The sequence below is a fragment of the Pocillopora verrucosa genome, chromosome 8 (assembly GCF_036669915.1).
Source record: "Pocillopora verrucosa isolate sample1 chromosome 8, ASM3666991v2, whole genome shotgun sequence".
Lineage (NCBI taxonomy): Eukaryota > Metazoa > Cnidaria > Anthozoa > Scleractinia > Pocilloporidae > Pocillopora > Pocillopora verrucosa.
Genome location: NC_089319.1, coordinates 1,587,753 through 1,602,168, shown reverse-complemented (window position 1 = coordinate 1,602,168; position 14,416 = coordinate 1,587,753). Strand labels below are relative to the sequence as shown.

General features: G+C 39.4%; 1 protein-coding gene across 3 annotated transcripts in view; it reads left to right on the top strand.

The window, feature by feature from the left end:
* The window catches only part of LOC131787935 (integrator complex subunit 1), a 25,353-nt gene extending 10,937 nt beyond the window's left edge, over positions 1–14,416 (top strand). Inside the window, exons 24-53 of one of the 3 annotated variants that reach the window (XM_059105011.2) lie at positions 256–360; positions 823–975; positions 1,227–1,353; positions 1,873–2,031; positions 2,337–2,409; positions 2,828–2,901; positions 3,396–3,497; positions 3,936–4,026; positions 4,188–4,233; positions 4,333–4,398; positions 4,743–4,829; positions 5,228–5,323; positions 5,402–5,477; positions 6,141–6,209; positions 6,552–6,683; positions 6,904–7,366; positions 7,553–7,664; positions 7,799–7,910; positions 7,993–8,059; positions 8,319–8,441; positions 8,926–9,055; positions 9,128–9,261; positions 9,703–9,847; positions 10,468–10,521; positions 10,640–10,767; positions 10,933–11,186; positions 11,321–11,391; positions 11,578–11,669; positions 12,381–12,490; positions 12,952–14,416. In XM_059105011.2, the coding sequence (XP_058960994.2) occupies positions 256–360; positions 823–975; positions 1,227–1,353; positions 1,873–2,031; positions 2,337–2,409; positions 2,828–2,901; positions 3,396–3,497; positions 3,936–4,026; positions 4,188–4,233; positions 4,333–4,398; positions 4,743–4,829; positions 5,228–5,323; positions 5,402–5,477; positions 6,141–6,209; positions 6,552–6,683; positions 6,904–7,366; positions 7,553–7,664; positions 7,799–7,910; positions 7,993–8,059; positions 8,319–8,441; positions 8,926–9,055; positions 9,128–9,261; positions 9,703–9,847; positions 10,468–10,521; positions 10,640–10,767; positions 10,933–11,186; positions 11,321–11,391; positions 11,578–11,669; positions 12,381–12,490; positions 12,952–13,058 (3,558 nt within the window). In that variant the 3' untranslated portion in view covers positions 13,059–14,416. Of the gene's footprint in view, positions 1–255; positions 361–822; positions 976–1,226; positions 1,354–1,872; positions 2,032–2,336; positions 2,410–2,827; positions 2,902–3,395; positions 3,498–3,935; positions 4,027–4,184; positions 4,234–4,332; positions 4,399–4,742; positions 4,830–5,227; positions 5,324–5,401; positions 5,478–6,140; positions 6,210–6,551; positions 6,684–6,903; positions 7,367–7,552; positions 7,665–7,798; positions 7,911–7,992; positions 8,060–8,318; positions 8,442–8,925; positions 9,056–9,127; positions 9,262–9,702; positions 9,848–10,467; positions 10,522–10,639; positions 10,768–10,932; positions 11,187–11,320; positions 11,392–11,577; positions 11,670–12,380; positions 12,491–12,951 lie in introns of all 3 variants that reach the window. The other 2 variants (XM_059105010.2, XM_059105012.2) reach the window with 2 other exon arrangements.

Below are 14,416 nucleotides of genomic sequence, written 5' to 3'. Positions count from 1 at the left end.
GCGCTGTCTTATGATCGGCTCTGTTTGTCGGGTCAAACACATTTCAGGCTTTCCCGCCTTCTACTTTTATGAAGTAAGAACTGTATTTTCAGCCCTGATTTGTAAAACTATTTCGTCCCCAAAAACAACAAAAAACACAAACAAACACCCGCAATATATTTAGAAAATGTTGTGACTGTTAAATTATTTCTAATAAGACGACTTGTAGATGGAGTAGATGATGAGAAGTGTAACACATGATTCTGCCCTCACTAGTCATGTCAAGTTGAGATTATCTCTGAGAGAACAAAAGCATATCTGATGTTCCTGGCCGAGCATTGCACTGACAATGGCGAGGAAGAGTTCTTAGCCACAGTTATTGTGAGTACTTTGTTATTTTAAACATGTCGTTGAATTTTCCCGGTCTGTTTTATTTCTCATGTTATCTTGTTCTTGTTGAATCACATAGTCACTATAATACTGATGCATTCCCAGTTAAGTCTTGTCTTTCGTCCAAGCACTATCAGGTTTCTCTTGACTGTAGAGTTAGAAAAATATGACAATTTCCTATTTCCAAAATCCACTTTCTTTAAATAGGGAGAATTGTTGGAGACGAAAATTGCTATCGAATATGGTTGACGAGGAGACATGTCAAGGGATTTGTGAATGGTTGTAGAAGGGAAATTCAAAATTTGATTCCAGGAAGTTTCGCTTGATAAGTCACGGTGGTCTTTTCTAAAGTGAACAAAGAGCAAGATTTTCATATTAAGCGCGCTTACCAAGGAAAACCTGCTTCTTAACAGTTGATAATGAAAATATTGTGTCCTTTGCCTTTGAATTCAGGACATTGCACAGTTGATAATCGAGCGGCCGACCATCATGACTCCAGTACTCGGAGAAGGCCGCACTGGACAAGAAACTTACCAAGCACTATTGAGGCTGTATACCATTGCCTTACAACAAGCCATTGATATGCAAGAAGGGAGCTTCTCTTGGGTAAGCTAACAAGCTTGAACAAGGTTAACCTTTAAAGTCAAGTTATTTCTAAACACGAGCCGAGTAGCTCTGTCTGCCTGAAGTTATCTCATTTTTCGTAGCATTAGGTGACTACTTGTAAAAACTGCACCTGTATGGGTTGCTAGTCCTCGAGAGAGCTTCATAATTGTAGTCGTAAACTGCCTACTATATAAGATGTCATTTGATGGGAATGAGATTAAAATTTTGGTTTACGGTTTGTATTTTTGCAGCAGGAAACACAAGACCAGTTGTTTGTGCAGTGGTCCAAGGACACAGAGTATTCTGGGAAGGCAGCCACTCTACACGTGTTGGTAATCCATGCTATGATTGTGTTACTGACCTATGGAGAACCCCAAGGTTAGTCAACAAATGATTATCTTGATGCGGAAAGATTTACTTTAAAGTTATTCATGTAACAAAAAATATTTCGCGCTTTTTGATGTAGAGACTTTAAGGCTAGATAAAGTCGTTAGCCTCAAAGACCTCTAACTTTCAATTCCCTTCCTTCACTGAGGATGATAATTTTGTGTCGAAGTGTTAAGGTTATCTCGACAATTTTCAACTACAGTAAAGACAGGAGAGTAGACTTATATTCCATCTAGAAATGCTAGTTATTGCGATGCAATACGTTCAGTTTATACAAGGAACAACGTTATGGTTTGTGCATCTTGAAAATTTAGCCAATTTGTTTTCTTTTTTAAGGGTCGTGTTAACTTTTTGCCATCTATTATCATCCGTGAACCTTTTTCGGCTTATTATTATTATATTTTTTAAAACTATGATTTTGACGTTATCCTACATTAAAGGCATGTTTCTACGTTGCCAAAAGGTATTTTAACACAATTGAGTCAACGGTCGAAGTTTTTGTCCCTTCAGGAGATGTAAGTCTGTACACGACTTTACTGAACGCCTGGTGCCCTGAATATGGACAGGTCAAGGTCTATCTGACAGACACGGGCGAGGAGGCCATTCTGCTGCAAGAGTGGCTCAGACTGCGCATGATCAGGTCCCAGGTCTCCAGAGTGGTTGATGCCGGTAAGCATTGTCAATTATGACAGGGAGCCCTAGTCACGTGATACAGTAAGAAACCCTGAACCTTCGTAATGTCCTTGAGTGATCCGCATGTAACCACTCCTGACAATATCAATTAGATAAGTTTCAACTAAACAAGTGGTCTTAAATGATAAAATTAACACCTAGGGGGGGGGGAGGAGGGTGATGTCGTCAGAAAGACCAAATTCTGTGGACTAATTCATGAGAAAATGTCGATCGTGAATCCCAAATTCTGGTCCTTTTTCAGGCATTTGTTGTGATAGTCTTTTTTCTTTGCAATTTCTCAGCTTTAAGTGAGTTGGTGCCATCGCAGCTTGTGCTGTTTGCTCAGTCGTTTGGAATCCCAGTCAGTAGCATGAGGTGAGAAACACAAACACGTGCTACGCTCTGAGGGCTGTAAAGAATTTACAAACCATTCAACGGGTCTTACAACAGCTTTTTCCAGTTCCATGATGTATTACATGTGGTCAGAAATGGTCAAATGACCCTAAGTAAGGCAAGAAAAAGTTATACCATATCCTATAGTATGATTCGGACCGAGACCCTGACACGCCATACAAGTGCTTCAAAAAAATGAACAACTAAAAGTAAAAGCAAAACTATTGATTAAGAAAAAAGACAATCTATACCAGGAGCCCATTAGTAATGGGCTCATGTCTATACTTAAATTTGTTGGCAACCGAAAGGAAATATAAACAGAAATTTCTCAAGGATATGCATGACATTCTTTGTCCTGGTGTTCTTCAACTTTCTTTTTCTCACCCATTTTATATTTTAGCAAGCTTCTTCAACAGCTGGACAAAGCGACTGAGGAGGACCCTGTCGGTATAGAAGAAGCTGTGCTGGATAAAGGTTTGAATTACCAACTCTCTATTTTCATGTTAATTTTTCCTACCTTATGCATGTCCAATTAATACCGTCTTTGTTCCCAGTACCTTTGTTTCAAAGCCATGTGTCGTATTTAATGAACTGTACACGTGTTGTGATTGGTCCACAAGTACCAATGACCTCCCAGAGAACAGAAGTTTACGATGTCTTCTTTGGTTATTTGTTTGTTTGTAGAACGCAAAGCCATTGAATTTCATGTTTTGGTGCGTTCACAAGTACATCGCAAAAGAAATAAAATACGGACGGCAGAAATCAGTGACACACTTGCTTGTCGCCATTGTGCTACGTTTTTCTTCGAAATTAATACATTCAAAGTCGTCATGGATCCGAACAGATGCTTGAGAATTACAGGAATCTTTCAGATAGTTATTTAGTTATTAAACTCATTTTATCAAAAGACTTCGACTATCCTTATGGACGTTAAAACGCTCTACTTATAGTGTACCTTACCCTACCAGGTTATATGGTGCAGCTTGTTGAGGTTCAACAACTTCGTGGAGCTAAAGGTGGGGATTTGTTTTGCTGTTTACTGACCGGAGAAACACCAGAAAAGAAAGACAGTAAGTATTTATTTATTTTTATCGAGTAGCTGCCTTATTGAGCTCTGTTTTACATCAATACCTTTTTCTTAATACTTCTTTTCTTAAGATATCACCAACATGTTTTTCCTGATTAAGTCGCATTCCTCGAAAAACGGCACAAAAATTTTGATCAAGGAGAGTTTTTAAGTGAAACTTGCCAATGACTGCATTTGCTAGTGCAGTTGACTTGACATAAATATGACTAGGGGATTGTGATAAGTGTCATGGAAATTCTACGGAAGCAAGTTCTCGAACCGACGTGGTTTGAAAGAATTTTTTTCTACAGCATATTAGTAGTGAACCACTTCTCCTTCAGAAAGAAAAAGATGGTGAAATGTGGGTTCACTGAACTTTACTTTCCCCTATCCTCCCTCCCAGTCATTGCTACCTTGTAACCTTATCATTTTGCACTCACAGACAGTAATTTGGCAGCGCTCGATGGCGGAATCACTCCATTACCGTTGGCTGCTCTGCCAGAGATACCACACGCTAAAGACGAAGACATGAGGTTTGATGATACATCTTTTACTCCGCACGAAAGCTTTAAGGAAATATTGTAATTTGTTTTCCGCAACGGGTAACGAATATCGAATCGGGTCTTCGAATAATTGTTTTATCAGTAGAGATATGCCACACCTCTGATAACTCTTTGGTATTTGTTCCTAGTAGCGACGAATCTTTTACCAACAAGCAGATTGCAGATGAGGTGTTCAAGGTAAGAATAACAGAAAGCCATCGCATTTTCAGGCAACGATGAAAAACATTTGTACTAAAATACATGCAAAACTCGGTTTTTTTTCTTCAAATTTTTTAGATTTTTCTGTCACCCGAGAGCGAAAGTTCAAAAGAACATTACAGCATTGAAACTCGTGTTAAAAAGGTAAGAAAGTTTTCTCTGTTCGGACAACAAGGGAGTGTCTCTATGGTGTGTATTTGTCATCATTGTCACCCTGAATCTATGCTTGGCAGGAATTTCGTCTACTTGTTACCTAAAAAAATTACAGGCAATCAGAAAGCAATTTTCAGCAAATGGACCACATCAAAGAAACAAGCGCCCAAAACCGCCTAAGTTAACCGAGGACTTTGATAAAGTTACAACATTTTTAAATTGTTGAAATTGATACAGTTGTGAGGAAAAAGGTTGTAATCCTTTCTTAAAACATAGTTCCAGGTTAAGAGTAAATCTCGCCTAAGTTTTTGGATATTTATTTCTTCCTCCCTCAGATACTGACCAAAGATCTGATTAACTCAAACCGAGGGGAAATTCCAGAGGACTCACTCGCGGAACAAATCATGCACAAGTTCATCGCAGTAATAATATTTTCAATTTTTGTCCAATTTTTGTCATCTTTGACCCATTTTTAATCAGTTGATAAGTGTCTTTAGATTCCTTACCTGTCGTATTTGGATAATAAATCATTCCAACCACCCTTTTCTTCAATTTGAGCCCGAACGACGACTTGGCGTACATTTTCTCCTTACTGTATGCCTGTTGTGTGAGGTTTCCCGTTTTCTCCCCCAACTCCCTTTAATGTGCATACGAGTAGTCTTTTTCCCTTGAATTCTCGTGTTCTATTACGCTCTTTGTAACTTGCATAAAAACTCTTTATCTATTTCAAAATTGTGTTACTATGCATACCTACGTCGAAAAATGTTTTTAGATGGGAAGAAGCTGTGTTTCTTATACTGACCTGTGTACTCTTTTGTAGGTTTTGGATTCTGATGATAGCCAGAGATTATTGGATGGAATGTTGAATAAGACAGCTCTATCTTGTTCCATTCTAAGGCTTTTAAGATCTAGACAGGTTTGTAATCTTTCCGCTACAGCTCCTCGCATCTGTCTATATTCTTATTACTGATAGTTACCTTTTGATGTCTTCCAGATGGCATTGACAAGGAAGGGAATTCACTGTAGTTTTTTTGACACCATCAGTAAATTGTCGCGCCACAGTCTTACAGGTTAGTCAGTATGATTGGCAGCTATTTAAGGCAAATTTCTTTATTCTGATTAGTTATTCGCGCGTCTTCTTTTCACGATGTGGGCGCAATTAACGTTGGTTTCTAATTACAGTTTTTTTGTGATTGATTGGATGTTTTTGTTATGGACACCTGTGTACGTCGATTGCGTGCACTCAATTGGGTTCTGAGTAATTTTTGTTAACAGACCGTTTGGCACCTGGTTTAGAAAATAACACTGACGTTTTCCAATTAGAGAAGTCCAAAGAATTCTTAACCTCAAAGTATTTAATTTTTTGTTGAAACAATTGGCTAGCGATTGGTGTTCTTGTTGTAGGGTAGTCCTACTGACGAGTGATTTTAATTTATCCTCGCTCTTAATTTGTACTTGATCTTATAAGTTATTCATATTTACTACCTGGGTTATTGATTTGAAATAAATGTACGATCAACCAATTAGTTGAACGAATTTTGCTCTGGCCAATCACGACAAGGCGAATCATCTAATCAGCCAATCAGAAGTTAAAATAAAACATAATCAGCGTCGAGTGCGTGAAAACTGTAACAGTGCAGGAGGGAAGTGTTAGATGTATAACTACATGAGTTGTGTTGGAAAACAGAAATAAATGAAACTTAAACAGGACTTATTCTTTTTTCCTTTTTTAGATGGGCCACTAAGTGCTGCTGTTTCACAGTACAAGAAACAATTAGGAATTAAAGAACAGTCACAACCATGTAAGAACAGAGCTTTCCACTTTGTTATTACCAACTTTTGTGGGAGCAGCTTGGCATCCACTCTCAAACATTCAGTGATAAGCGGGACGTTTGCATGTGCATGTTAGAGATTTACAGGGTTTCAACTGATGATGATGTTGCCAAAAGAAGAAAAATACATTCAAGAAATTTTAATTCTGGGGGTTTCTTTTTCTTTCAATACTCAGCGAAAACAACGCGCATGGTTGCCCATATTTCCTTAACTAAAATCATTAGGCAGATAAGGCTATAGTCAAAGAAACTTTTCTTGATCTCATTGGCATTTATTTTCTTTTTTTTTTCTTCCTCTTACCCGTATTTTAGCTGGAAATGTCCTCGAACAAATTGCGTCAAATGCAAAGGCTGATTATGCTTCTCTGGTCAAAAAGTTTCTGTCTGCATGTAAACATCGCGCGGTGAAGCCAGATTCTATCAATGAAGAGATGGCAGTCAAAGGTTAGAGCTGCTAATAAACTTTGTGATATCCTTTAAGTAGTTGACTTATGTAAAGTCATATTGAAATGGTGATTAGAGTTAGTCTTCGCATTTCTCTTAGGTGGCATAACTCACCTGATCCCTTTCGTTCAAAGAAATTCTTGAATTGCCTGTTTTCTTTTTGTTTAGCAAAGATAAGCTGGCAAATTTGCATATTTTGAAACCTTTCTCTTCAATCTAGCTTGTTTGAAACTTAAAGAAGCGAACTCTCCGCTCTACGAGGATTTCATTAAGGCCATCACCAAAACGCTTATTTCAAGTAGAATTAAGAAAGATTCTGATTCGAATACGGCGGTATGGACACCGCAGCAGTCTCTACCCTTGAAGACATGCTCAAAAATCCTCGTCAAGCTTCTTGAAGAGTCCGATGGAACAGACTCGTCCCGTGACCATTTGTCTAACGGGCTGTTAGTGGACTGGTACGAGATAGTGGATCCGGAAATTGTCCACGTTCACCCTCTGTTGCAGCGGCAGCTTCTGTTCCAGGACAGAGAGAGCATGCCCAGCGGGGACAGGTCGCTGACTGGTCACGAGGAGCGCTCGCCAGCCAAATATCTCTTGAGTTTGCTAGCGCATCAGGCATGCTGGGAAACTTTGCAGGACTGCTTGGATTGGCTACTGGGTCAAAATGACAGAGGAAACAGGTATGAACTGGAAAATCAGGAAAGCGCTCGAAGTTGTCTGAAAACCAAGAGTAGGAATAACAAGCTAGTAAGTGAATCATGTTATCCGGCGAATGATTCGTTAGGGAGATTAGAATGTAACGATGTTGTTGCTTATCGTGAGCGAATGTACCTTTTCACTGAACAAATCGGTTTGTTTATTTTAAGGCTAAATCCAACAACTGCTTTGGATTTTGTCTGGACCTGCTTCCATTGTCCTCGACTTTGGCAAGGCAGAGATCAAAAGTCTACCGCTGTGGGCAGTCAAGGAACCAATTCTGTAAGAGAACATTTTTGTTAAAGCTCATTGTAAAGCTTTGGGAATGTGGCATCTCCTGCTGTGAGTTGTCACCTTCAACATTGCCGTTTTCGTTTATTATTTGTCATATCTTTTCTTTATGATTGTTTCCACAGGCGGTTTTTGAAAAGCCAGTCCTTGATTTGAGCCCAGCCCAGGTCTCCTTGCTTACGGGTTTCATTTTGTCCGAGCTTTCTTCTTGCGTTGAGGAATGGTGCGAAAGAAAAGGTACGCCCTAACATTTATCACAAAACTCGCAAAGCTTAAAAAATATTATTTTTTCGCCTAACTTTGCTTTTCTCTCGCCAAGGTCCCAGGTACAAGCGTTTCCTTGAAGAAATAAAAGATGGAAACCAGGTTATGTCGGAAGAAATCAGGTAAGATGAGGAGTGAAGGAATTTTTCAGATCAACTCACCACTTCTCCCCATTCTGAAAACAAGCTGTAAGGAGATTTTACATGAATATCACGCATTTACCGCTTGTCAAGGACAAGACCTCCAAAAAGTGACACTCCCAAAAGTGACACTTCCAAACTGAGAAAACAACTGCAGTTGAGATGGTACCGCCCCAACAAGTCTCGATGTGTTCTGCAGTAAGTATGTTGAACACTGAGTACACTGGTTTCAATCTTTCAGGGAGGAAGTTGAGCAATTTGCAGCGAAAGTGTTAGGGAGTAGACTTCAGTTGATCACACTCTGTTGCCATGGTGATAAGAAGAAGTTTCAATCTGCGGTCAGTTGTGCTTTGAACAGCTCCAGGTAAAAGAAATACATATTTTATAAGAATGAGAAGTTGGGCAGTGATTGTAAGCGAGATTACACACATTTGTTGAATAAATCAGGAAAATTATCACAGTTTTGCAACGTTTCACAAGGTTTGGATTGTTGCATCGGTTTATTAATCCACCAATAATTCCTTAATCTTTAATACCATACTATGGTGAAATGCATTAACGTAAAAACATCAGCAACTTAAAGGAAATGTCTAGGTTTAAATTTTTCCTAGGTTTGAAAATTTCGAAAATGTCTAATCATATGTATTATTTCAATTTGTCACTAAAGGAAACAAGAATTGAACCTGTTTAAAAAAATTATTGAACTAAAGAAAAAATTGAACCCGAATATCAGCAATCATTTTATGATGTACGTCTAGAAAGTTAGGGGTATAATCTTCTTATTTCATCGAACCTACGACCAAATCTCAAACGTTATGCAATTATTTTTCTATTTTTTCATGTAATAGGTGGTCGAAATGGTTCACAGGTCAGTTTTTGGTTCAACTTTACCTCGCTCAGCCAAGGGTGATGAGACATGTCAAGAATTTCCGGTCCTTGACAACTTCCGGTGTCGTTAGTCAGTCACGCTATTGTCAGGTATGTAACGCTTCTCCTTTGTCATGTGATCGTTTTATATTGCGTTCTACTTCAAGTACCTTTTTTTAATAGTTGGATGTCCTGTGCCACCGTGTGTTGTCGAGTCTGGCTGAATCGAAGCCTGGTAAGGAGTACGAAGACAGAGCTTACAACTCAAGTCTACTATTGAAGAAACTGGCTTGTGAACATCCCATGCTTTTACTAAGGTACATTTTTACGATACTGGAGCGCGAACACTTGTCGGTTTATTTATTTCAAACGCAGTGTTTTCATAAAATTAGGTGCTTCGAGAGAATGACGCGAGTTTTCGTGCAGACCGATCACGGAGCAGAGCGAAGCAGAACTTTTGGAATTGGGGATTACTTTCTAATTTAAATGGAAAGCGTGAAGCGTGAAGCCACCTTCGAATAATGATAAACTCCCTGATGGTTCAATTTCAACTGGTTGCTGTGCCATTTTGTTTGTATCCAGTTATCCTCCGGGGAGGACAAAGTAATTTCGTGAATAGTATCCCATGCTGAAACACAGCATACCAGGATGGAACTCAAACTAATCAATCGATCCAGGTTCCTACGAATTATTAATCAGGCCACGTGACCTTAGATACTATCAGGAGTTAAACAGTTCTTTTCCTTATCTTTTATAAGGCATCTGCCCATGATTGCGGCACAGCTCAGAGGCCGTGTGCATCTAAAGCATAAGGAGTTTATCAATCAGCAACATCTCCTCGTCTTCTCACACATCTTGGGAGTTCTGGATCTTCTAAGACCGCATGTCTTCAGATATGACAAGGTTTGAAACTCACAACGTACCTCTTTGTATCTGGGCAGTTAGATTTAAAGGCCGGCCATACGAGATGACGAGTCACCGCGGATCATTTTATAGTTACCTTTCCCTCATTGTATAAATTGAAACCCGTTTTTTACCCGTCTGCAGGGTAAAGTGGTTTTCACAATCATCTTTGCACAGGTAGCGGATTCCCTCTGACTGGAACTTCCTGTTGCATTGTTCCGTTGCATTGTATTTCGATAATGGAGCAAACTACTGTTTGATTCGATATAACATCTTGGAAAAAAATTCTCCGAGCACCTAGCTGTCGTAATGTTAGTGCTGCCTTCAGTGTTCTTGTGGTACCTCTTATAGAGAAAATGAAGTAAGGTGTAAGAATGATAGTTTTTTCTTCAGACTTCAACATCCGAACCCAGACGATAAACGGAAAAGTACCCACGAGCACCTACCCAGGTTAACATTATGTTCTCCACTTACAGACTAGTTAAGCCTTGATCGCTTTTCGCCTGGGGTTTAAATGCTGTCACTGTTAGACGCATTAGTCAAACAGCTTAAGCCACAAAGCTCTCTCAAGAGTGCGGTTTTCAACTACAAAAAATCTTTTTCATTATTTTTTTTCACAGCTCATTCAAGAAGGCTTGAGGGACACCTTACAAGCCTACTTTGGCCTTATTCAGGTATGAGTGAAGAATGTTTTGTGTAGCGTTTTAAAAGCATTTTCAGAGAGACATTGTGCAGTCAATAATAAGGAGAGTTTCTTTGACACCCTCATGCTCAGTTTTGGTTCTTTCTCAGGGTGAGTGTCTTCACCACAAAGAGCTGGCCGCGGTTGTTACAAAGTTGATGCCTTTTCTTCAGCATTTCTGTGCAGAATGTCCTGATCAAGCTTCTACAGTTCTTCAGAAGAGAGTCTCATTGTTCCAGTAAGTGTCTGGACTATTTAAAACACACTTTGTGTTTTCTCAAAATCTGTTTATTTTATTGCGAAGTGTTGAATTTCCGTCTATGTACACTCTATCAACTAAATGAGCGGATTTCTTCGAATAAAAATCCTAATATAAATCCCAATTTTTGTGTTACTGTTGAAGGGACCTGTTACAAGAGTTCCCTGCCCTCCCCTCCCTTCAAAGTGTAGTGAGCGCCATCTCACTTTCCTCGAGCCCGCACTCAGATGACCCCTTGACCCACGTCAGCGTTACTCTAGGACCATCATCGGAAGGAGCTCCATCAAGTACACAACTTAAGGTCCGGTCTGTTATTACACCACCTGAGAGCATCTCGTGGTCATCAGCACAGCTCGCTCCTTTTGTACAGCGGCTTTCTCCTGGACAGCCCCTTGATGGTAGAGTAGATCTCTTGCATTCATCTTCAAACTTTTCCACAGTTGTCCATTCGAGTGGTTACATAAAAATGCTCTTTATTAAGAAAAATCCAGCTACTTGACTCGAGTTTGCCCTCGTTTCTTTCGTGCTGCAGATGTGTTAAAGGTTCTTGGTGACTTGGATGAAACGTCTAAAAGAAGAGTAGACATTTTGGATCATTTTGTGGTGAGTTCCAGTCTTGTTAAAAGGGACAGGCAGTTTTCGAAATCGAACTGTAGTTGCATGACAAGCTTTAGAGTCGTTTTGGTCGTTTTCCCAGAACAATGGCATGGTTAAGATTTAATCGATTTGCTTACGGTTTGATTTCAATGAAAAGGCAATTTCCTTTTTTTATCTTCTGTTTGTTTTCAGCCTCATCTGGTTCGACTTCTCTCTGATGCAACGAGTACCTGTCGGACCCAGGCGCACACTCTACTACTGCGGCACATTCGGCAGAGCCCAGGGTATGTTTCCTAATCAGTTTCCTATCCAGTACTCTCGAAAGCGAAGGAAAGTGAACGGAAAACTGAGAGACTGTGATTGTTCATACTAACAGCCTTTTCAAGGCAATGTATTGTTTTCCTTCTCCCGATTTAATAGGTGTACTTTACGTCATTGCTTTCTCGCGCGTTCATTTCAGTTAACTTGTCTTATACTCCCAAGTGGAATTAAGTTCTGAGATAGATAATTTTCTGGCCAAAAAGCATGAAAAATGAAATAGTGAGGGTCAATCCTTGACATTTTCATTCGATGTTCAGCGGACAAACCATTTTCGCTCATGTCTCTTGTGCATCGGTGGAGCACGTCGGGTGTGGGTCCAGGATTTTTATGTCTCTGTGGAAGGCGGAATCGCGAGTTTCGATTACGCTTTTTGGATCAGTGCCTCTTCTCCAAATTTGTCCTTTGTCTTGTTTAAAGAGTCGGTTTCGACCGCCACGGATTCGGCGTCTGTAGGACGGGATGTAGAGATCGAGCTTGTTCATGAGGTTATCGGATTGCACCATATCATAACCAACTATATTATCAACCACCATCGTCGTCCTATGTTTTTGACGCGCTTCTACGCTTGAATTACTCGCAGCTGGGTAGAAGGAAGTGACTGCAGTTATAACTTGTATTATACAATCAAACTCATTCAAGCTCAACCATATACTCTGCACGTGTTTTTCTGATAGGACGGCTGTTAAGTTTGTAGAGACATACATGGATTGTCTTAATTCAACGGAGCCGGACGTGATTTTGACGGCCTCAAAATTCCTGCCCGAATTTATTGTCCTGTGTAACGGTAAGTACGGGAAATCGCATCAACGTTTTAACTTAAGCCGGTTACCAGCAGTCTACCGTTGTCTGTTTAACCTGCGTGCAAGCTCTCGTGTTTGGGTTTCGCCTTTCGGCACAGCCACCCACTACATTAACAGAAGCTGCTTTTGGAGAAAACGTTTTGAATCCCCTTAAGGCGCTTGCTGTCTTAAATGGTCGTAAACTTGCACGTTGCCGTTGGCGAGCATTTCCTTCCATTTCTTTGCTATATTCTTAACCCAGCTTAAGTTTTCATGTTTCATCACATAAGACGATGCGAGGTCTATACAAATTGTACCGCGATTTCTAGAAACTTCTCGTCTTTACTTTTTTCGCTCTAAAATTGGACAAGTTATTTTTGTTATTTTGTTATTTTTTAGAAATCGTTTGGGTCCGATTTTGGATTTCTCCCAGTTTTTAATTTTCATTTTTTTTCATTTATCTTAGAACACTCCGACTCGTTACTTCAAAAGATGTTTTCTCTAGCTGTTTATGAAGCTCACGATGTTGGAATTCCCTTGTTAAAAAGTATACAGCTGCTGAACTTACATTAACGTGCATCTCCACCGCCAAACTGTGACTAAGAACAATCTGTAATTTTACAGTTTTTAGTCGTCACGCTGTTTTCCCATCAAAGGACTTCTATTGGCAAACCCTGAGAGTTGAACACTCCTGTGATCTGTTATTCTCCTTTTAATTTCAACACAATTACCTTTCAGAAAACTGGACTTGAGAAGTAAGAAAGTTAAGATAAACAGAAAATGTTGTCTCTATTATTGAACAAATTCTCAAGACCAGCCAAGAAATCAATGTATCGTTATTAATTGGATGAATTTGCATTAGCATCTTGAAAGTAAAAAATGTTATCGATTATGTAGCAGAGCAATATCATTCCAGCTAGCCCCTTGCACTGAAACAGAGTTTTGACTGACGGACGAGTTTGCTACTGTAATGATAATTTTTAGAAGAATCGTATCCTCGTGTAGTCTCGCTGTGGGTATTTACACTCGACTGCGTCTCGCCAAATTACGAACCAAACTCGCGTCGAAGCGTACCAAAAAGGTACAATTAGTTATGGATTTTGGTCACTATTTCTCTAACGTGATTTAATGTAATCTTGATTTTTAACCAGACCTCGTTAATGTAAGCACTAAGATAGTGTGATTTGATTTTATAAGACTTACGAACACCGTCCAACACCCTTAAGCGCTGTCACCCCTGCTGTCGCGTTTTCATTTTGTTATGTTAGCATCCAAACACCCACAGCTTGAGACTTCAGCTTATGAAAATACTGAAAACACAATTACAAAAAACAAGAAAACAAACTGTGAAAGCCAAAAGCAATTGTGTTATTTCGGGGGTGGACAACTTTGCTCCTGCAGTTTTTTTGTTTGGTTTTGTTTTTGTGTTTTTTTTGTTTATATCTCCTACTTTGCCGAGAATCTTATCAAGCTGCACATCCCAGTTCAAACTTATTTTTCTCATGTCTAAGTGGCCTTGGACACAAATTTTTTTAATACTTTTAGAAACGTTTAATTCTGTGCGAAGTACCGTGACAAGAGCGGATTCAATTAATTAACGCGCAAATTTCTTTCGAATTAAAAGGTCAAATTGCGCGTGTGTAGGCGTCTTAGAAGTGTGTTGTTTAGACTAGTTTGATTGTGTCATAGGACTGTTGTGTTCGTGTGAAAGGTGATATTAGGTTACACAAGAAATCGCCTTTCTGTACGATTATCGTACAACTGTCGTTGGTCTTTTTCATTAGTTGATGAGAAAATGCCATACATATAATGATCAAAGAGTCTTTGGAAAATCTTTTTTTAAAGTGGGCATGAAATAGTAACCTCACGGCCAATTTGACTATGAAAAAAGGTTAGATAATATCTTTCATCGGAACACAATTTGATTCAAA